Source organism: Rhinopithecus roxellana, chromosome 5 (assembly GCF_007565055.1).
Source record: "Rhinopithecus roxellana isolate Shanxi Qingling chromosome 5, ASM756505v1, whole genome shotgun sequence".
NCBI lineage: Eukaryota > Metazoa > Chordata > Mammalia > Primates > Cercopithecidae > Rhinopithecus > Rhinopithecus roxellana.
The window spans coordinates 48,905,843-48,927,521 of NC_044553.1; the positions used below are offsets into that span (position 1 = coordinate 48,905,843).

A 21,679-nucleotide genomic window follows, 5' to 3' on the forward strand; every position below is an offset into this window, starting at 1 on the left:
AACAAAAGGGAGATAGAAAAAAAAGACAAGAAAAAGAGAGAGGAAGATCAATCTAGTGTGAGAGATGGTAAATTTTTAACTTTTTAAAGAAATTTATGTTTTGTCTTTTTAAAGAATTATGATTTTACTTTCTCTATGGCTGAGTACTCATTTGCATATTTACCTTTTGAAGGAAAACCTTGGATTTGATTTTTTTGGAAGGGAATGGACTTGGGGGTAAGCTTAAAATAATGTCTTCCTAGCATTTCCCTTTCTATATTGCACACCTCAGCTAATCACTCTTCTAAACTGGCATACAGAAAGCTGACACTGGTGAATCTTTGTATACTTAGCTATCAGTGAAAAGAATGAATGGCTATGGGACTTATGTTTACCTGTTTCACGTAAAGTATTTATTCACAGCATTTTTTTTCTTTTACTAGCTTGGAGAGACATAGGACAAATGTTTTTATGTTTTGTCCCCTAGAGAAGCCTGTCCTGGTCACATGGATTACTGTATAGTGGCCATTAAACAGTATGAAGTCTCCTACTATAATATTTGATCACATGACTGCCAATATTTTATATTAGTAAGATCCTTTTAATAATTTATTGAGGAATTTATCTATGCTAGCATAATGGAAAATAAAAGATAAACAAGACATTTTCTGCACTTTATGGTTGTGTAATCTGGAGGAAAAGCAAGGTTTAAGATAGGGAAACAACAGAAAAATTGAATCAATTGTATATACTGTTTTCTATCCTTATATCAGTACTATGCAAACACAGAAAAATAGGCACATTCATTATGGACTAGAATAAGAATTGGGCCTTGAGTTACTGCTGGTTTAATTTTCTTAAACCATCTCGTTAATCAAATCCCATAGCATTTCACCAACCTTTTCATTAAAAAATCATTCAAACTAATTTCCAAGATTCTAAAAGTCCTTATAATTTGTCTTTGTTCCCATTCCTTCACATTGACCTCTGCAACCTTATCCCTTGCCATTACCAATGAGAATATTCTCTGATTTACCCAGGAAGATCATGATCTTTGAACTAGCTATTCTTGCTACCTCATTCCTTGGAGGCCCTGCTCAGGCCAGAACTTTTCATGAAGGCTTACATTTTAAAAACCAAGATAACTAAAACACTCACAATGAGAGGGGAGAAATAAATCAAATGCATTTAAGTGGACTGTACTCTCCAATTATTATATATACATATTTTTTTAGACAGAGTCTTGTTCTTGTCACCCAGGCTGGAGTGCAGTGGCACAATCTGCAATCTCTGCCTTCCGAGTTCAAGCCATTCTCCTGCCTCAGCCTCCAAAGTAGCTGGGATTACAGGCACCTGCAACCACACCTGGCTAATTTTTGTATTTTTAGTAGAGATGGGGTTTCACCGTGTTGGCCAGGCTGGTCTCAAACTCCTGGCCTCACGTGATCCACCTGCCTTAGCCTCCCAAAGTGCTGGGATTACAGGTGTGAGCTACCACATCTGGCTCCAATTAAAAGTTAGATACAGTTTTGAATAGTTGACAAGGAGAGTGAAGAAAATAGAAGAAAAGACTGTATTAACATAAAATCTAGTTGGTTTTATGTACTGTCTACAAAAGACACACCTAAAACAAAACAACGTAAAGACAGAAAAATATTGATGCTGCATTCTAAGTAATATCTTTGTATTTTCCCAACTTCATTAACATCTCAGCTTTGAAGAGCCATTTGACTCATCCATCGTGTTTTTGCCTCAGTTTTTAGTCTCAGTCATTTTGAAAAGTTCCAACTGGTTCTTTTTCAAACTGCCTGGTTATTCATATTTTAAACTTCTTAAAACATATTAAACAGTTATTTTATATTCTGTTTCTAACTCTAGTATCTGAAGTCTTTATGAGTTTGATTCTGCTGGCTTTCACTTAATGTCTTGTTTCCACATGTGCCTTGTGGTTTTGATTAACTCTCATTCCTCAGATTTGATCTGAAAATGTCTTCAGAGAGAATTTGCAAAAAATTGTACTTGTTTCAGCCATTCACTTGAGGTCACTAGCAACCCTAGACTACTTTAAAATCTTAGCCTGTGTTTTTTCGGTTTTAAACCTGTTCAAGGCTTTGCTTGATCCTCAGGAAGATTATGTTCCCTTTCTACCCAACACCAAAGTCCAGGTGAATCAATTTTCTTGCTCTCCATGTTTTATGTAGCACCTGTTTCCACCCTGACACTTGAAGGGGTAGCCTTCTGGGGTCCTAGCTTTTTAGAGAGGGATTAACCACCTAGATGGGCCCTAGTTTTCATGTCCTGTCAATCTCACCCTGCCCAACAGGCAAACAGGAGCTCAAGGTCCATTGGTGCTTGACAGGTCTCTTGCTTTATGGTTTTAACTCATAGTGTATTTCTTCACTTTTCCAGCTGTACTAAACATTCCTTGAAGTATAGGGACCATAGAATAGACTAGTTTCATATTTTCTAAAGTGCCGCACATAGGGGGAGCTATACCGTGCACAAACAACGATAGTAATATTAGCATTTACTCTGACAGACACTTCATATGCCTTATGCGTATTATCTCATTTAATGTTTCCAACAACTCTTAGAGGCAGATACTCTCCATGTATTACAGTTGAGGAACCTGAGAGACAGATGGGTTAACTTGCCCAAGTTCAATGGGGGAGCCAGTACTCACCTCAGAGCAGACTGACTCCAAAGCCTGCATTTTCTTAACTATTACGCTACTGCCCAAGAGGTTTTATTTGAGGATAATAGTAGGAAATAATGGTATTATAGAACCAGATTATGTATGGAGTCTTATATACCTTGCATGTTTTAGGAACAGTAAGGTGGTAACAATATTGAAGATTGAAATGGAAATCACACACCAGTATAAAATGACTATTGATTGATAGCATTTAATCAGATGATTAAATTTTTTAGCCCAGAAGATAAAGAATGGTGATATTGACTGACAGAAGGTTTCAAATGTTTCTATATAAATATTAGTGCTGAAAAATCCTTTTTGGTAGTATTCACATTGTTTTTACTTACCACAATTTTAAAACTATTTTCTTAGAGATAGACGATATTTAATTTGGAGAACAGTTCATCTTTTATGAGATGAGGAAGTAACATACTTCATTCAAGTGAATAGTAACTTAGACTTGGAATCATATGTAACCAGTTTTTAAAATTAGATCAAGATTTGATACAAAGACTAGATTGAGAACACATTGTCCGAATTATTTTTCTCTTTAGCTATTAAAATCCCTTAGCATTTGATTTATGAATTTAAGTAATTCCTTATGTCATAAACGAGATGTGGCTCAGCAAATATTTTCCATGAGATTTTTGTTTTTAATATCAGCATGGTCTTTTTGTTAAGTATCAGAAGAAAAGAAATGTAAAATCTAACCTGTGTTTACCAACTATTTCTAGGAAGATTACTAGGTTTGCCTAAAAATTGTAATCACTTTCCCTTTTCATTTAAGATGCCAGTGACAGTGGGCGTTCTTATAAAACAGTTCTGGACCGTTGGAGAGAGTCTCTCCTTTCTTCTGCTAGTCTGTCCCAAGTTTTTCTTCACCTATCCACCTTGGATCGTAGTGTGATTTGGTCTAAGTCTATACTGAATGCGCGCTGCAAGATATGTCGAAAGAAAGGCGATGCTGAAAACATGGTTCTTTGTGATGGCTGTGATAGGGGTCATCATACCTACTGTGTTCGACCAAAGCTCAAGGTATTTTTTTCTTCTTATCAGATTAGAAATGAGACATTAAGATTTTGAGCAACAGATGATTAATGATCATTTATGTGATTTGTTCAGACTGTGCCTGAAGGAGATTGGTTTTGTCCAGAATGTAGACCAAAGCAACGTCCTAGAAGACTCTCCTCTAGACAGAGACCATCCTTGGAAAGTGATGAAGATGTGGAAGACAGTATGGGAGGTGAGGATGATGAAGTTGATGGTGATGAAGAAGAAGGTCAAAGTGAGGAGGAAGAGTATGAGGTAGAACAAGATGAAGATGACTCTCAAGAAGAGGAAGAAGTCAGGTAAGTCCTAACATGCAATAAAATGAGTCAGTAGGTCTTAGACAATTTCTCCACTATTCAAATACAAATAGAATAGTTAGGGTCTGTAACTTAGTTTAAAACTAATATATAGGCTGGGCATGGTGGCTCACGCCTGTAATTCCAGCACTTTGGGAGGCCGAGGCAGGCGGATCACCTGAGGTCAAGAGTTTGAGACCAGCCTGGCCAACATGGTGAAACCCCGTCTCTACTAAAAATAGAAAAATTAGCCAGGGTGTTGGTGGGCACCTGTAATCCCAGCTACTCGGGAGGCTGAGGTAGGAGAACTGCTTGAACCTGGGAGGCGGAGGTTGCAGTGAGCTAACGGATCACGCCATTGCACTCCAGTCTGGGTGACAAGAGCGAGACTCCATCTCAAAACAAACGAAAAAACTAACATACAGTGGCCTGAAGTTACCCTTGCTTTTTATGTATTATAAACATTCAAAAATATTCCCAAGGGAGTATTGATAATTTGGGGAATCTCAGAGTGATAAATGCCAAGAAGCACACTGTATTTTTATACTTCTGCCACCTTAGCACCTAGAAACAGTTTCTATACTACCATATAACTAAGTATTCTGCAGCTTAGCATGCTGTGTCATTCAGGTCTAGTGAATGAGTGTGGAGCCTGGATATTCCTACTGGGGCAATCTCCCTTTACTTGACCCTGGTTGAGGGCTGAAATAAAGGGATATTTATATCCACAAGGTAGATATACAGGCATACCTCAAAGATACTGCCATTTCAATTGCAGACCACAGCAATAAAGCAAGTTACAAATTTATTTGGTTTCCCAGGGCATACAAAAATTATGTTTACATTACACTATAGTCTCCTAAGTGTGCAGTAGCATTATGTCTTACATTTCTATACCTTAATTTAAAAATAATGTATTGCTAAAATATGCTAACAGTCATCTGACAGAGAGACAAAGTGAGCTCATGCTGTTGGAAAAATTATGCCAATAAACTTGCTTGATGCAGAATTGCCACAAACCTTCAGTTTGTTTAAAAAAAAAAAAAAAAAAGAAAAACTTTATAATTGTAGCATGCAGTGAAGCACAAAGCACTATAAAATGAGGTGTGCCTGTGTCTAACCGGTAGCTATAAGCTAGACAGATCTACTAGGGGTTTTCTGTCAGCAGGCCTGACCATAGCCAGTCACATCAGGGAAGTCATTGTGCTCCTTGTTCTTATCATCTCCCTCCCCCTGGCTGTTTTTTTTTTTTTAAACATTTGAACCCCATTCTTGTGGAAGCAGGAAAATGAGTATGAAGCAAAGCAATCTAGAACTGTCAAAAGTACAAAAGGACCACAGCTGGAGAAGTTAAGATAGAGCCACCCCATCTGTTCTAAACAAGGTTTTAAGAAATACCAGCTAGAAGAGCCATCTTCCCTGTAGCTTGTGAAGGCAGTATTATGTTAGGCATAAAGATAATAAAGAATGTGGAAAATTCTTGCAAGTACATGGGATAAACTGGAAGTCCAGGTATATGGGGAGAGGGATAATGAGTTAATGGAGGTGTTGCATTCTTTTAATTAAGGACAGTTAAAAGATTAAATACAGTTTTATAGTCAGAATCAGAAGACAACAGAGAGGTTCTTGGCATGGTATTCAGGAACCACAGGTTCAAGGCCCACTTCATTGGCAGCCATTGACTAAAACTGTAGGTTACTTCAGTATCAATGATAATGAAAAGTCGTAGTCTCCTGTAGCAAAAGGAAACAAAAGAATTTCATTTTAAGATTACTTCATTACTCTTTAAGTTTTCCAACATGATTGACTAAGTCTATTTGTTGGTTCTCCTGAGCATTTTATTACAATTTATCAGAATTTAGGACTTAATTTTCATAATGATGTCCTGAAGTTACCAAGAAGATATCAACTGGGCATAGTGGCTCATGCCTCTAATCCCAGCACTTTGGGAGGCCGAGGCAGGCAGATCGCCTGAGTCCAGGAGTTTGAGACCAGCCTGGGCAACATAGCAAAACCCCATCTCTACAAAAAACTACAAAAATTAGCCAGGCATGGTGGTATACACCTAGCTACTCAGGAGTCTGAGATGGGAGGAGCACCTGATCACAGGGAGGTCAGGCTGCAGTGAGCCGTGATCGTGCTACTGCACTCCAGCCTGTGTGACAGTGATACTCTGTCTCAAAAGAAAAAGAAAAGAAAATATAAAATATTCTCTTTGCAGATAATTCTCTTCGCATTTCAAGGAAATACATGAAAGCACATTTTAGATTCCCTTGAAAACTTAAAACTTACTGACTCTTTAAGGAATTGAGTCTAGGATAAGTCTGTTATATAGAAAATTTATATAAACTCATTGGCTAAATACAACAAGGAAAATAAAGCTAATCATGTGTTCATCATTGCTCTGTACAATAATTGTGTTTTCTAACAATATTTATAGCCTACCCAAACGAGGAAGACCACAAGTTAGATTGCCCGTTAAAACAAGAGGGAAACTTAGCTCTTCTTTCTCAAGTCGTGGCCAGCGACAAGAACCTGGAAGATACCCTTCAAGGAGTCAGCAGAGCACACCCAAAACAACTGTTTCTTCTAAAACTGGTAGAAGCCTAAGAAAGATAAGCTCTGCTCCTCCTACAGAAACAAAATCTTTAAGAATTGCCAGTCGTTCTACTCGCCACAGTCATGGTCCACTGCAAGCAGATGTATTTGTGGAATTGCTTAGTCCTCGTAGAAAACGCAGAGGCAGGAAAAGTGCTAATAATACACCAGAAAATAGTCCCAACTTCCCTAACTTCAGAGTCATTGCCACAAAGTCAAGTGAGCAGTCAAGATCTTTAAATGTTGCTTCAAAACTTTCTCTCCAAGAGAGTGAATCCACAAGAAGATGCAGAAAAAGACAATCTCCAGGTATGAAGAAATCTAAACTCTTCCTTCCCTAGGAAGATTGAATAATTTGGAAATATTGAATGTTGAGATACTTTTGATCATTTTTTAAAGTCTGTCACTAAGATACACAAAGTTATTAGGGAACAATCTGACCTGAAGTATAATAGTCATTGAAGGGGCAACTATTTAATGAATAAAGGTAAATTTTATTACTAGTGTTTCTACTACTGTAGCAGGGTAATAAACTTGCAAATGACGTTCTGTTTTTAATGGAGATATTTAGCCAATATTTCACCAGTGTCAGGATACTACATTATAACACATTTCACTCTCTCCTACCTTTTCCTCCTTCAAAACACACAAACTCAGCATCACCTAGACAAGCTCCATCAGATTATTTGGTAAGGTTCCCATCTCATACTGAATTTGGGGGAAAGGGAGAGTTGGAAGCAGTAATATTTTTAGGAAGCGATGACCAGCTGTCTTTTTATTTTTTATTTGATTGATTGACAGGCTCTAGCTCTGTTTCCCAGGCTGGAGTGCAGTGGTGTGATTTCGGCTCACTGCAACCTCTGCCTCCTGGGTTCAAGCAATTCTCCTGCCTCAGCCTCCCAAGTAGCAGGATTACAGGCGTGCACCATCACACCCGGCTAATTTTTGTATTTTTAGTAGAGACGGGTTGGTTTTGCCATGTTGGCCAGGCTGGTCTTGAACTCCTGACCTCAGGTGATCCACCCGCCTCGGCATCCTAAAGTGCTGAGATTATAGGTGTGAGCCACTGCGCCTGGCCTCAGCTGTCTTTTTAATTCTCATTTTTATTTATAGTAATCATTATTCATAGACTAATCTCTTTATTCATGAAGAGATTTGTAATCTCTTCCTTTCCCTTGTTTTTAATGTAAGTGGTAATAAAATTTTGATTTTTTAATTTTATTGTTATTATTAATTATACCAGTCACTCAGGCTGCTGTGCAACGGCACAATCTGAGCTCACTGCAACCTCTGCTTCCCCGGCTCAAGCAATCCTCCAGCCCCAGCCTCCCGAGTAGCTGGGACTACAGGAATGCACCACCAAGCCTGGCTAACTTTTGTATTCTTTGTAGAGACGGGGTCTCACCAAGTTGCCCGGGCTGGTCTTGCACTCCTGAGCTCAAAGTTATCTGCCTGCCTTGGCCTCCCAAATGTTGGGATTACAGGTGTGTGCCACCACACCCAGCCCGGCCCTATTTTTTTTGTTGTTGTTTTTTAAATGAAGTTAAACACAAAAAATGCCACTGTTTCTCAAAAAAAAAAAAAAAAACCACTGTTCTTCAAAGAATTTTAGATAACATTATATTGCATTATTCAGATATGCAGCAGGATTAAGGAATTCATTGGTGAAAGAATGGCACGTAATCTGTTAATGCAGTCATCAGATTGTCAAGTTTTTTAGGGGAAGTGTCATAATTTTGCACCAGTCAGGATCTAATTTGGCTTTTCCTATCCCCTTATCTGTTTTGCTTTTCCCTAATTCTCCAAGCTATTTGGAGTAATAATATACTTGAAACATTTTTACTCAAAAACCTAGGAAGAAAATTTTTTTGTTTTCATTGATTTGTGAAATTGCTAAGCCTGGTACTAAGGAGAAATAAAAGGGGAAATGTGTGGATCTACACTGCAAGGAGAGAATTTATACATCTGAATATATATATGGACTATACTACCCTTTCTACCAATGCATATACTTTAGATGTCATTATACTATACCTGTCTGAGGTTTGTGAGAAAGCATTTTGCTTTTAGAACATTATCTAGATATTAAAATTAATATCTGTGGCTGAGAACAGTGGCTCATACCTATAATCCCAGCACTTTGGGAGGCCGAGGTGGGCGGGTAACTTGAGGTCAGGAGTTGGAGACCAGCCTGGCCAACATGGTGAAACCCCGTCTCTACTAAAAATACAAAAATTAGCTGGGTGTGGTAGCAGGCACCTGTAATCCCAGCTACTCGGGAGGCTGAGGCAGGAGAATCGCTTGAACCTGGGAGGCAGAGGATGCAGTGAGCCAAGATCATGCCACTGCACTCCAGCCTGGGCAACAAAGCAAGACTCCGTCTCAAATATAAAATTAAATTAAATTAAATAAATAAATAAAATTAAGATCTGTAAGAATAATCTTTTACTTTACCAGTGAGAATTGCTTTTCCATTATGCAAGGTAATTTATATGTAAGCCTAGTTTCTAGATCTGAAGAGGTTACTTTCTGAAGGATATGCTTTAGGAAATACTAGAGAATTGCTTAGTTTCAGTTAACTGTAGCTGAAAAGTATTTTTAATAAAATTGAGTAAAAATAATCCAAAAACTTTGTGTTCTAGATTTTTCTTTTGCATTACACTCTGAAAATCTGTTCCCAATGAATGTGTATTGCAATTGGACATTTTTAAGATCAAAAAGGAAATAATTAATATTTGGTCCGATTTTGGTCAGATTTTCGTGTCTCCCAGAAAATAGTTAACATCTCAGTGTATGGAGCGTCTGTTTTCTGTTGGAATTTGGTATTTATATATCCAGTTTGGCTTGTAGTGAACAAATATTTTGCTTTGTTGTCACCTAAAATGTTGTAATTATTTACTCAGAGTCATCGCCTGTGACACTGGGTCGAAGGAGTTCTGGCCGACAGGGAGGAGTTCATGAATTATCTGCTTTTGAACAACTTCTTGTAGAATTGGTACGACATGATGACAGCTGGCCTTTTTTGAAACTTGTTTCTAAAATCCAGGTAATTACTAGACTTGATAAAATGTATTCATGTATATTATCTGATTTAGTCCACATGACAACATTGAAGTAGTCAAAACACCTAAAACACCTGTTACTCACTGTCTAGTTTTTTGTTTTTCTGAGATGGAGTCTCGCTCTGTCGCCCAGGCTGGAGTACAGTGGCGTGATCTCAGCTCACTGCAAGCTCTGTCTCCCGGGTTCAAGCGATTGTACTGCCTCAGCCTCCTGAGTAGCTGGGATTACAGGTGCACACCACCACACCTGGCTAATATTTGTATTTTTAGTAGAGACAGGGTTTCACCATATTGGTCAGTCTGGTCTCGAACTCCTGACCTCGTGATTTGCCCACCTTGGCCTCCCAAAGTGGTGGGATTACAGGCGTGAGCCACTGCACCTGACCATGTCTATTTCTTAGGTGTTTTTAGAGACAGGGTTTCTGTCACCCAGGCCGGAGTTCAGTGGCATACTTTGATTTGCTGCAGCCTCAACCTCCTGAGCTCAAGTGATCCTCCAACTTAGCCACTGGAGTAGTTAGTACTACAGGCACATGCCACCAGGTCCAGCTTTTTTTTTTTTTTTTTTTGTGAGGCTAAGTCTTGCTCTGTCGCCCAGGCTAGAGTGCAGTGGCGTGATCTAAGCTCACTGCAACCTCCGCCTCCCGGGTTCAAGCGATTCTCCTGCCTCAGCCTCCCGAGTAGCTGGGACTACAGGCGCATTCCACCATGTCTGACTAATTTTTTGTATTTTTGGTAGAGACGGGGTTTCACCATGTTAGCCAGGATGGTCTCGATCTCCTGACTTCATGATCCACCCGCCTTGGCCTCCCAAAGTGTTGGGATTACAGGCGTGAGCCATCGTGCCCAGCCCTTTTTTTTTTTTAAGAGACAGGGTCTCACTTCATTGCCAGACTGGTCTTGAACGTCAGTTCCTATATTGAAAACAATAGAGTTGGCTGGGCGCTGTGACTCATGCCTATAATCCCAGCACTTTGGGAGGCCGACATGGGCAAATCACAAGGTCAGGAGATCAAGACCATACTGACTACCACAGTGAAACCCCATCTTTACTAAAAATATTTTAAAAATTAGCCGGGCGTGGTGGCAGACGCCTGTAGTCCCAGCTACTCGGGAGGCTGAGGCAGAATTACTTGAACCCGGGAGGCAGGGGTTGCAATGAGCCAAGATAGCACCATTGCACTCCACACTCCAGCCTGGGCAACAACAGTGAAACTCCATCTCAAAAAAAAAAAAAGAAAACAATAGAGTTAGCTCAGTCCCTTCTAATTTTGTGACTGATTTTTTTTTGAGATGAAGTCTCGCTTTTGTCCCCCGGCTGGAGTGCAATGGCGAGATCTCAGCTCAATGCAACCTCCGCTTCTCGAGTTCAAGCGATTCTGTTGCCTCAGCCTCCTGAGTAGCTGGGATTACAGGGGCCTGCCACCACACCCAGCTAATTTTTGTATTTTTATTAGAGACGGGGTTTCACCATGTTGGACAGGCTGTTCTCGAACTCCTGACCTCAGATGGTCTGCCCGTCTCGGCCTCCCAAAGTGCTGAGGTTACAGGCATGAGCCACCGCACCCAGCCTTTTTTTTTTTTTTTTGAGATAGAGTCTTGCTCTTGTTGTCCAGCTGGAGTGCAATGGCACGATCTCGGCTCACTACAACCTCCGCCTTCTGGGTTCAAGCAATTCTCCTGCCTCAGCCCCCCGAGTAGCTGGAATTACAGGCACCTGCCACCACACCTGACTAATTTTTGTATTTTTAGTAGAGACAGGTTTCACCATGTTGGCCAGGCTGGTCTCGAACTCCTACCCTCAGGTAATTCATGCGTCTCAGCTTCCCAAAGTGCTGGGATTACAGGCGTGAGCCACCATGTAATGAGTCAGCCAGGACTGATTCTTTATAAATAATGATGGTGTGTTACAATGACCTCAATGTTTTTGTTCTATGTAATGAATATGAATAGAGTTAACTGAGTACCATTAATCATATTTTTCTTATGTAAAGCAGTGGTTCTTAAACTACTGCATGCATCAGAATCATTTGGAGGGCTTGCTAAAAACATAGATTCCTGAGCCCCAGAGTTTTTGATTCATTAGGTCTGGAATGATGTCTGACACTTGGATTTCTGGCAAGTCCCCAGATGATGCTGATGGTCCTGGTCCAGAGAGCACATTTTGAGAAACACTGATATAAAAGGTATTCTGGGCCAGGTGTAGTGGCTCACGCCTGTAATCGCAACAATTTGGGAGGCCAAGGCGGAAGATCACCCAAGGTCAGGAGCCAGCCTTGCCAACATGGCGAAACCCCATCTCTACTAAAAATGCAAAAATTAGCTGAGCATAGTGGCGCATGCCTGTAATCGCAGCTACTCAGGAGGCTGAGGCAGGAGGATCGCTTGAACCCAGGAAGCGGAAGTTGCAGTAAGTCGAGATGACACCATTGCACCCCAGCCTGAGCAAGACTCTTGTCTCAAAAAAAAAAAAAAAAATAGGTATTCTGGCTGGGTGCAATGTGTCACACCTGTCATCTCAACATTTTGGGGCCGGGCGCAATGGCTCACACCTGTAATCCCAGCACTTTGGGAGGCCGAGGTGGGTGGATCACAAGGCCAAGAGATAGAGACCATCCTGGCTAACATGGTGAAACCCCGTCTCTACTAAAAAAACACAAAAAATTAGCCGGGCGTGGTGGCGGGCACCTGTAGTCCCAGCTACTTGGGAGGCTGGCAGGAGAATGTCATGAACCCGGGAGGTGGAGCTTGCAGTGACCCAAGATTGTGCCACTGCGCTCCAGCCTGGGCGACAGAGTGAGACTCCGTCTCAAAAAAAAAAAAAAGTTTAGGAGGCTGAGGCAAGTGGATCGCTTGAGCCCAGGAGTTTGAGACCAGCCTAACCAACATGGTCAAACCTTGACTCTACAAAACACACACACACAAAAAAAATTAGCTGTGTGTGGTGGTGCATGACTTTAGTCTCAGCTACTTGGGAATCTGAGGCAGGAGGATCACTTGAATTTGGAAGGTGGAGGTTGCAATGAGCCGAGATAACACCACCACACTCCAGCCTGGGTGACAGGGCAAGACCCTGTCTCCAAAGGAAAAAAAAAAAGATAGGTATTCTTAGGTAACAGTGATGGCGTAATCAAACTGAAGGATATGAGATGGTGTTGTAGTTAGGTTATATATATATGGCAGAATATGATCTGTTATATAGCAAAGATAGAACAGTGTTATGGTCCTGTAATAGAAGTTATCATGGTATTACAGAAGTAGAGAGGACAGAGTGATTTGAGTATTTCAGAGGGACAAAATAATAATCAGAATGCTTTTTAAGGAGAACTATTTGGAACTGGTCATTGAAGAAAGACAGAATTTCAACAGTAAGAAATGGAGTAAGGATGTTTCAGGGAAAAAGGAATATACTATACGGTAGACACCCAGAAATGAGAATATGGTGAATGGTGGATGGTTTGAATGAGGCTGGGTTAGAAAGTCTCAGACACACAACTGTATTATAAAGGGCCTCACTCACCAGTGTGAGGTCAAGGTTTCTGAATGAAGAAATGACATCATCAGAATTCTACTTTGAGATTTCTAGAGCAAGAATGAGAAGGATTAATTACATATTGAATAGCATAAAATATTAAATCTTAGTTTGACTCGTTTGACTCATTTTGCCTGGGTAATTTTCGTCCTAAGTTACACTTTGCTACATACATTTTATTATTACAAATGCAGTAATGCTCATTGAAGAATTTTTTTTTTCTTTTGGTCACAAGCGACAGTGTGTGTGTGTGTATATATACATATATAGATACATATAGAGAGATATATATAGAAAGATATCTATAGACATATAGACGTATGTGTGTATATATATATATCTACATAGAAGGAGAGAGTCATGAGCAAGATCATTTTTTCTTTTCACAATAAATTGTTAACATTTTTAATGATATCATATAGGCTTCTACAATATGGTATTTACTGAAAATATATTACATGATTTTAGCAGACCACTAGTATTCAGAGGTTAATAATGAGTTGCTTTTTTAGTGCAAAACTTTTAGTTATTTGAACACTTCTTTCCAGTTAAGTTTTCTGTGTGGAGAGAGATATTTGAATTATTTTGCAGGTCCCAGACTACTACGACATCATCAAAAAGCCCATTGCCTTAAATATAATTCGTGAAAAAGTGAATAAATGTGAATATAAAATAGCATGTAAGTAATTTGTTTTTCTTTGATATTTATTTTTCTAAGGCATTCTCTTATAGCATCTTTGATACTTATTTTTGCTTAAAGAGGTAGAGGCTGTTTTTCTCTTATTAAAAGGATGTGTGTTGATGCAGTTGTGTAGATGGCATCCCGTGAGGTTCCACAAGTACTTATTAGTGTATGTGGGGATAAAAGGTGGATTAGGATCAAGTAAGTTCAAGATATTTTATAGATCTGATCTTACTCAAAGAAGTTCTTTATAATCACATGATGTATATGATCACATAATTGGATACTTTCAATAAAATAATTTTTAAGTATTTACAGTTAAACAGTTTTAAGCCTCAGTTCTGCTACCTTGTTTCAGAATCTTTTTTCTTTTCTTCTTTTTTTTTCTGAGACAGGTCTCACTCTGTTGCCCAGGCTGGAGTGCGGAGGCAAAATTTTGGTTCACTGCAGCCTTGACCCCACAGACTCAAGCTGTCCTCCCACCTCAGCCTCCCAAGTAGCTGGGACCTCAGGTGCAGGCCACCATGCCTCTCTCTTTTTTTTTTTTTTTGAGATGGAGTCTTGCTCTGTGGCCCAGGCTGGAGTGCAGTGGCGCAATCTAGGCTCACTGCAACCTCTGCCTCCCGGGTTCAAGTGATTCTTCTGCCTCAGTCTCCCAAGTAGCTGGGATTACAGATGCCTGCCACCGCACCTGGCTATTTTTGTATTTTTAGTAGAGATGGGGTTTCACCATGTTGGCCAGGCTGCTGTCGAACTCTTGGACCTCAGGTGATCTATCTGCCTCGGCCTCCCAAAGTGCTGGGATTACAGGCATGAGCCGCCGTGCCTGGCATGCCTGGCTAATTTTTTGTAGAGATGCAGTTTCACTGTCTTGCCCAAGCTGGTCTCGAACTCCTGACCTCAAATGATCCTTCCGCCTTGTCCTCCCAAAGTGCTGGGATTACAGGCTTGAACCACCACAACTGGCTAATTTTTCTTTTTTTTGTAGAGATGGGGTTTTGCTATATTGCCCAGGATGGTCTTGAACTCCTGAGCTCAAGTGATCCTCCTGCCTCAGCCTCCCAAGTGCTGGGATTACAGATGTGAGCCACCATGTCTAGCCAGAGTCTTCTCTTTCTAAAGAAAAAAGTGGGCTTCCATTTTATTAAGATTTCCAGATATGATACAATAATTATATTTATTGTAATTTATGTAGTTTCATTGTAATCTTTTTTGCTCTCTTTCCCTTTCTAGCTGAGTTTATTGATGATATTGAGTTAATGTTTTCGAACTGCTTTGAGTACAACCCTCGTAACACAAGTGAGGCAAAAGCTGGAACTAGACTTCAAGCATTTTTTCATATTCAGGCTCAAAAGCTTGGACTCCACATCACACCCAGTAATGTGGACCAAGTTAGCACACCACCGGCTGCGAAAAAGTCACGAATCTAAGTTTGTCCTTCTAAAGGATATATTTGAAGAAAAACAAATTGTTCATGAAAATGGAACATTAAATCATGCTGTAAAGCAGACATATATGTATAAAGCAATAACAGCTGATCGACCACATGAAAGTGTGGCCTGCACTGTATTCTCAGTTTTAATATTAAGCACTCAGGAGAATGTAGGAAAGATGTCCTTTGCTACAGTTTTGTTCAGTATCTAGTAAGTTTGATAGATGTATTGGATACAGTACTGGTTTACAGAGGTTGTTGTACATTTTTGAGATCATTCATGTGTCCAGAGATCTTGGAAAATATTTTTTCACCCATGACTTATTTTGTTATTGATGATTTTTTTAAAGTTGTGGTATTAAGGGAGAGTTATCTATATGGATGAGTCTTCTGCTATAGCACAGTTTAGTGTTTATGTCTTAATTGTTTAATGAGTACATTCTTTCAACACTATACATGAATGAATCCAGTCTTACATCCTTGAAGTGCTGTACCAGTGCTGGCTGCAGGTATTAAGTCCAAGTTTGTTAACTAGATATTTATTTAGTATTGAAAGTAATTTGTGAATTTGTTTTGTATTTATAAAATTTGTACCTGGAAAATGTTCCTTAATGTTTTAAACCTTTTACTGTGTTTTTATTCCTCTAACTTCCTTAATGATCAATCAAAAAAAGTAACACCCTCCATTTTCCCTGACAGTTCTTTCAGCTTTACAGAACTGTATTATAAGTTTCTATGTACAACTTTTTAACTGTACAAATAAAATAACATTTTTTCAAGAAATCTGGAATTCTGTAATCAGATTTGGACTTTTGCACGTGATACAAACAGACCATAGGAACCAACGTTTTGTTGTACCTGAGTCTCTATATCAGTAATTTGCTGCTTTTTCTGCCCAAACCCTTGAGGAGTCAGATCCATTTCATCAAAAACAGTAACAATCTGATGTGCATGGATTCTCATTAAAAAGAGGAGAGAAGGTTTGGAATACACTTACATAGTTAAGACACACTCTGGAAATTGAAGTTTTTATGCATATATACACATAAAAGGAGAGATTTCTTAGGTATGGAAGACATACAGGGGCTTCAGTTTTGTAGCCTACTTTTCCTTTTGAGGATGCAAAAGGCAGGTGTCTTCCCTATTCTCTAGGACTTTTTGGTAGGCGGGAGAGAACCTTCCCTCTATTTCCTTAAAATCCTGAGGATACTGCATTATTATTTAATTAATTTACTTGGAAGTGTATCCATCTTTCTCATATAGTTTGAGATTAGCAGTTTTCTAGATTCTTCACATGAATATATCTACAACTAGAACTTTTGGTATATTTGTATAATTTTATATGCCATAATTAAATTTCTTAGAAAATTTTACTTAATAGCATTTAAATATCAAGACAATTCTGGAAATACAATTACATTTTAATAGTAAATTATCTGATTACTTAATATTCATTTTTTTTAATTTATTTTTTTTTTTTTTTTTTTTTTTTGAGACAGAGTCTCATCGCTCTGTCGCCCGGGCTGGAGTGCAGTGGCCAGATCTCAGCTCACCGCAAGCTCCGCCTCCCGGGTTTACGCCATTCTCCTGCCTCAGCCTCCCGAGTAGCTGGGACTACAGGCGCCTGCCACCTCGCCCGGCTAGTTTTTTGTATTTTTTAGTAGAGACGGGGTTTCACAGTGTTAGCCAGGATGGTCTCGATCTCCTGACCTCGTGATCTGCCCGTCTCGGCCTCCCAAAGTGCTGGGATTACAGGCTTGAGCCATCGCGCCCGGCCAAATTTTAATTTTTTTAGAATAGAGACAGGGTCTTGCTGTGTTGCCCAGACTAGTCTTGAACTCCTGAGCTCAAAGCGATCTGCCTGCCTTGAACTCCCTAGCTCAAAGCGATCTGCCTGCCTTGAACTCCCAAAGTGCTGGGATTACAGGTGTGAACCACTGTGCCCAGTCAATATTCTTCATTTTTTAATGTTAATAACAAGCAATTTTTATGTTAGCTTTTCTTCTACACAATTAACACTAAGGAACTATTTCCAACCAACTATGAAATTATTCAGTCTGCAAGTCAGTCATAAAATATGCAATTTATTTACCATTTCTCAGACTGAGTTAAAATAAGACATTACCTTTTTTTTTTTTTTTTTTTTTTTTTTTTTTTTGAGATAGGGTCTTGGCTGTGTTGCCCAGGCTGGAGTGCAGTGGCATGATCTTGGCTCACTGCAACCTCCACCTCCCAGGTTCAAGTGATTCTCCTGCCTCAGCCTCCCGAGTAGCTGGGATTACAGCCATGTGCTACCACATCCAGCTAATTTTTTGTATTTTTAGTAGAGACAGGGTTTCACCATATTGACCAGGCTGATCTCAAACTCCTGACCTCAAGTGATCCACCTGCCTCAGCCTCCCAAAGTGCTGGATTAGAGGCATAAGCCACTGCACCTCGTCTCAACTTATTTGTAAAATTCTTTTCCCCATCACCTACAATGGGATTTATCTTGTCCTGCATGATCTGACACCATTCTGCAGGCCTCATCTATCACCTTGCGCCATATCACCTATGTATTAGTTCCTGCACACTGGACTCTTTTGTTTCTGGATATTGGGACTCTTGTAAGACTATGCCCTCTGACTTGCTGTGCTTTCTGCCTGAAATGTCTTTCTACCTCCACTTCACCAGGAGGAAGCAAATAACCTAAAAACCTCTTAAAAACACCCAGAAGAGAGTTTCTGTTTGAGATGATGAACAGTCCTGGAAATGATAGTGATGATAGTTGCACAACAATGTATACTTAATGCCAATGAATTGTACACTTTAAGATGATTAAATCACACCTGTAATCCCAGCACTTTGGGAGGCTGGGGCAGGCAAATCGCTTAAGCCCAGGAGTTTGAGATCAGCCTGGGCTATATGGCAAAACCCTGTCTCTGCAAAAAATTAGCCCAGTGTGGTGCACACCTCTGGTCCCAGCTATTCAGGAGGCAGAGGTGGGAGAATTGCTTGAGCCTGGGAGGCTGAAGCTACAGTGAGCCGTGATAGTGCCACTGTACCCCAGCCTGGGCAACAGAGCAAGACCCTATCTCAAAAAAAATATTTAAAAATAAGATAATTAAAGTGGTAAATGTATTGATTTATTTATGAAACAGGGTCTTATTCTGTTGCCCAGGCTGGAGTGCAGTGGCTCAATTATAGCTCACTACAGCCTCAAAACTCCTGAGCTCAATCTTCCTGCCTCAGTCTCCCCAGTAACTAGGACTGAAGTGCATGCCACCATGCCCAGCTAATTTTTAAAAATATTTTGTGGAGATGAAATCTTGCTATGTTGCCCAGGCTGGTCTTGAACTCCTGCCTTCAAGCTGTCCTCCAAAGTTCTGGGCAGTATAGGCACAAGTCTTCCAAAGTTCTGGGAGTATAGGCACAAGTCACCATGTCCAGCCTAAATTAATTTTTTTTTTTTTTTTTTTTTATTGAGACAAAGTCTTGTTCTTGTCCCCCAGGCTGGAGTGCAATGGCGCTATCTCGGCTCACTGCAACCTCTGCCTCCCAGGTTCAAGCAGTTCTCCCGCCTCAGCCTCCCAAGTAGCTGGGATTACAGGCGCCCGCCACCATGCCCAGCTAATTTTTGTATTTTTAGTAGACACATGATTTCACCATGTGGGCCAGGCTGGTCTCAAACTCCTGACCTCAGGTGATCTGCCCGCCTCAGCCCCCCAAAGTGCTGGGTTTACAGGCATGAGCCACTGTGCCCAGCCTAAATTTTTTAAATACCTAGAAATGCTAAGTAAAATACTACAAGCATCTTATCTAATTAAATTCATAGCTAAGTGCACTTGAGAGACTGAAAGTATTCTAGTACTCACATGAGCTGAAGCCGATGCTCTCCTGGTTGTGGAGTGGCAGGTGCCACACCCCATTAAGGGGAGTTAGATAGTCTCAACATTCCAGGGACTTAGGTTTTAAAACCCATGTGGAGACAGGAGATAGGCCCTTGGGCTCACTCATATCAGTATTGAACTGAAAACCCACATAAAACTGGAACCCACGTAGGAGGATGCCTTTATTGAAAATGTGTGCTGGAAAAAAATCTGCCAATATGTAGTCCAAAAACCTAGGAGAAAATCTGCTTTAAAAAGTGGTCCTGGCTACTCTGGGCTCACTGCAAAGAAAAAAAAAAAAAAAAAAACACCTGGTCCCAGGTCAGGGTGCGGTGGCTCACGCCTGTAATCCCAGCACTAGGAGGCTGAGGCAGGCAGATCACCTGAGGTCAGGAGTTCAAGACCAGCCTGGCTAACATGGCGAAACCCCATCTCTTATTATATAAAATTAGCCAGGTGTGGTGGCACTACTTGAACCCAGGAGGCAGAGGTTGCAGTGAGCCGAAATCGCACCACGGCACTCCAGCCTGGGTGACAGAGCAAGACTCCATCTCAAAAAATTATTTAAGTAAGTGGTCTTCAGACAGACTTCCACTTCTGGTAGGACGAAGTAGGCGTCTTCTTTCCTATTCCTCCCACTCAGTATAACTAAAAACCCTGGACGTTCTATATAAAACAAAAATAAGACTGAAAGGTGACAATAAGTCAGACTGACTAAAGGACCTTGGGACCAGAGGAAAGACAGTGGTAAGTTCCCTAAGTTTTCTTTTTGACTCATATATCAGACTTGATGCTAAAGAAGGGGCAACTTAAAAAAGCCAAGTGGCACAGACAAAGTGTAAAGCCACAACAAAAGCCTCGCTAGCCAAAGACCTAGGACAGGGGCAGCCTAATAAGACAGAAAACCTAGACAATAACCACTATCCCAGCCACACACCACAAAAAAAAAAAAAAAAAAAAAAAAAAAAAAAACTGGCCCTACCCATATCCACACCAACAAAGAACAAGCAGGGAGTCTACCACTTCCATCCTCAGAAGCATAAAATGAGGCAGTACAGTGCACCCACTGGGGTGGTGCCAGAGAAGTAAGGAACAAGAAAGGCCAAATAAGGAACCAGGCCTTTCATCCCTGCTGGTAGAAATGAGACACCCCCAATCCCTCCCAGTGTCAGTACAGACCATCTGGGGGGCTGATTCTCACAACTGCCCACCAATAGCAAGGATCACCCCCTTTCTGGTGTCAAGGAGGCTGACAGGAGAACTTGGACTTCTACTTGTATCTGGCAGTCACAAGGAGGCAACCCAGCTTTCTTTGCCAGAATGGTGTCAGAGCAAGCCAGGTAAACTAGGTTTAAATAAGACATAGTCTCATCATGGGCTGGGCATGGTGGCTCATGAGTGTAATCCCAGCACTTTGGGAGGCCAAAGTGGGCCAAACCCAGGAGTTCGAGACCAGCCCGGTCAATATGGCAAAACCCTGTCTCTACAAAAAATATAAAAATTAGCTGGGCATGCTGGCACACACCTGTGGTCCCAGCTACTGGGGAGGCTGAGGTAGGAGAATCGCTTGAGCATGGGAGGTGGGGGTTGCAGTGAGCTGAGAGCAAGCCACCGCACTCCAGCCTGAGTGACAGATTGAGACCCACACATTTTCATATTTTTCATATTGTCATGAGACTATTTTTATTTTTTTGCAACAAAAAATAAAAGGCTCATAACAATATAAAAATGTCTGCATTTCAATAAAAAATCATTCATACCGAGAACCAAGAAGATATCAAACTGAATGAAAAAAGATGCCAACACCAAAATGACATGTTAGAATAATTTGACAAAGATTTTAAAGCAGCCATGATGAAAATGCTTCAATGAGCAATTATGAACATCCCTGAAACAAATAAAGTAGCTTCAGTGTACTAGTTTCCTATTGCTGCCATGACAAATCACCACAAATTCACCAGCTTAATGCAGATTTGTTAGCTGTAGATTAGAAGTCTGACATGGGTCTTAACTGGGCTGAATCAATTTGTCCACAAGGCTGTCACTTTCTAGAGACCCTAAGGGAGAATCTATTTCCTCACTCCTTCCAGCTCCTACCCACATTCCTTGGCATGTGGCCCTCTTCCTCCATCTTCAAAGCCAGCAACATTACATCTCTGTGCCTTTCTGTCGCATCTTCCTCTAACCACAACCAGGAAAGGTTCTCTATTTTAAGGACCCATGTAATTAGATTGCACCCACCAGGCAATCCAAGCTAATCTCCCTGTTCAAATCCTCAAGCACATTTTTAAAGTTTCTTTTGTCACATAGAGTAACATATTCACAGTTCCAGGGATTATGACATGGACATCTTTGGAGGGCCATTCTGCCTACCGCACTCAGCAAAGAAATACAAAGTCTCAGAATACAGAAGATATGAAGAAGAACCAAATGGAAAATTTAGGGCACAATAACCAAAAAAAAAAAAAAAACTCAGTGGATGGA

General features: G+C 40.5%; 1 protein-coding gene across 2 annotated transcripts in view; it reads left to right on the top strand.

Annotated features, from left to right (window-relative positions):
* Window positions 1–16,105, top strand: part of BAZ1A (bromodomain adjacent to zinc finger domain 1A) — a 131,086-nt gene extending 114,981 nt beyond the window's left edge. For both annotated transcript variants that reach the window (XM_010377370.2, XM_010377369.2), the window contains 6 exons: window positions 3,462–3,709; window positions 3,797–4,023; window positions 6,461–6,927; window positions 9,522–9,664; window positions 13,804–13,891; window positions 15,128–16,105. In XM_010377370.2, coding sequence (XP_010375672.1) covers window positions 3,462–3,709; window positions 3,797–4,023; window positions 6,461–6,927; window positions 9,522–9,664; window positions 13,804–13,891; window positions 15,128–15,324 — 1,370 coding nt within the window. In that variant the 3' untranslated portion in view covers window positions 15,325–16,105. The remainder of the gene's footprint in view (window positions 1–3,461; window positions 3,710–3,796; window positions 4,024–6,460; window positions 6,928–9,521; window positions 9,665–13,803; window positions 13,892–15,127) is intronic.
* Window positions 16,106–21,679: the final 5,574 nt, after the last annotated feature.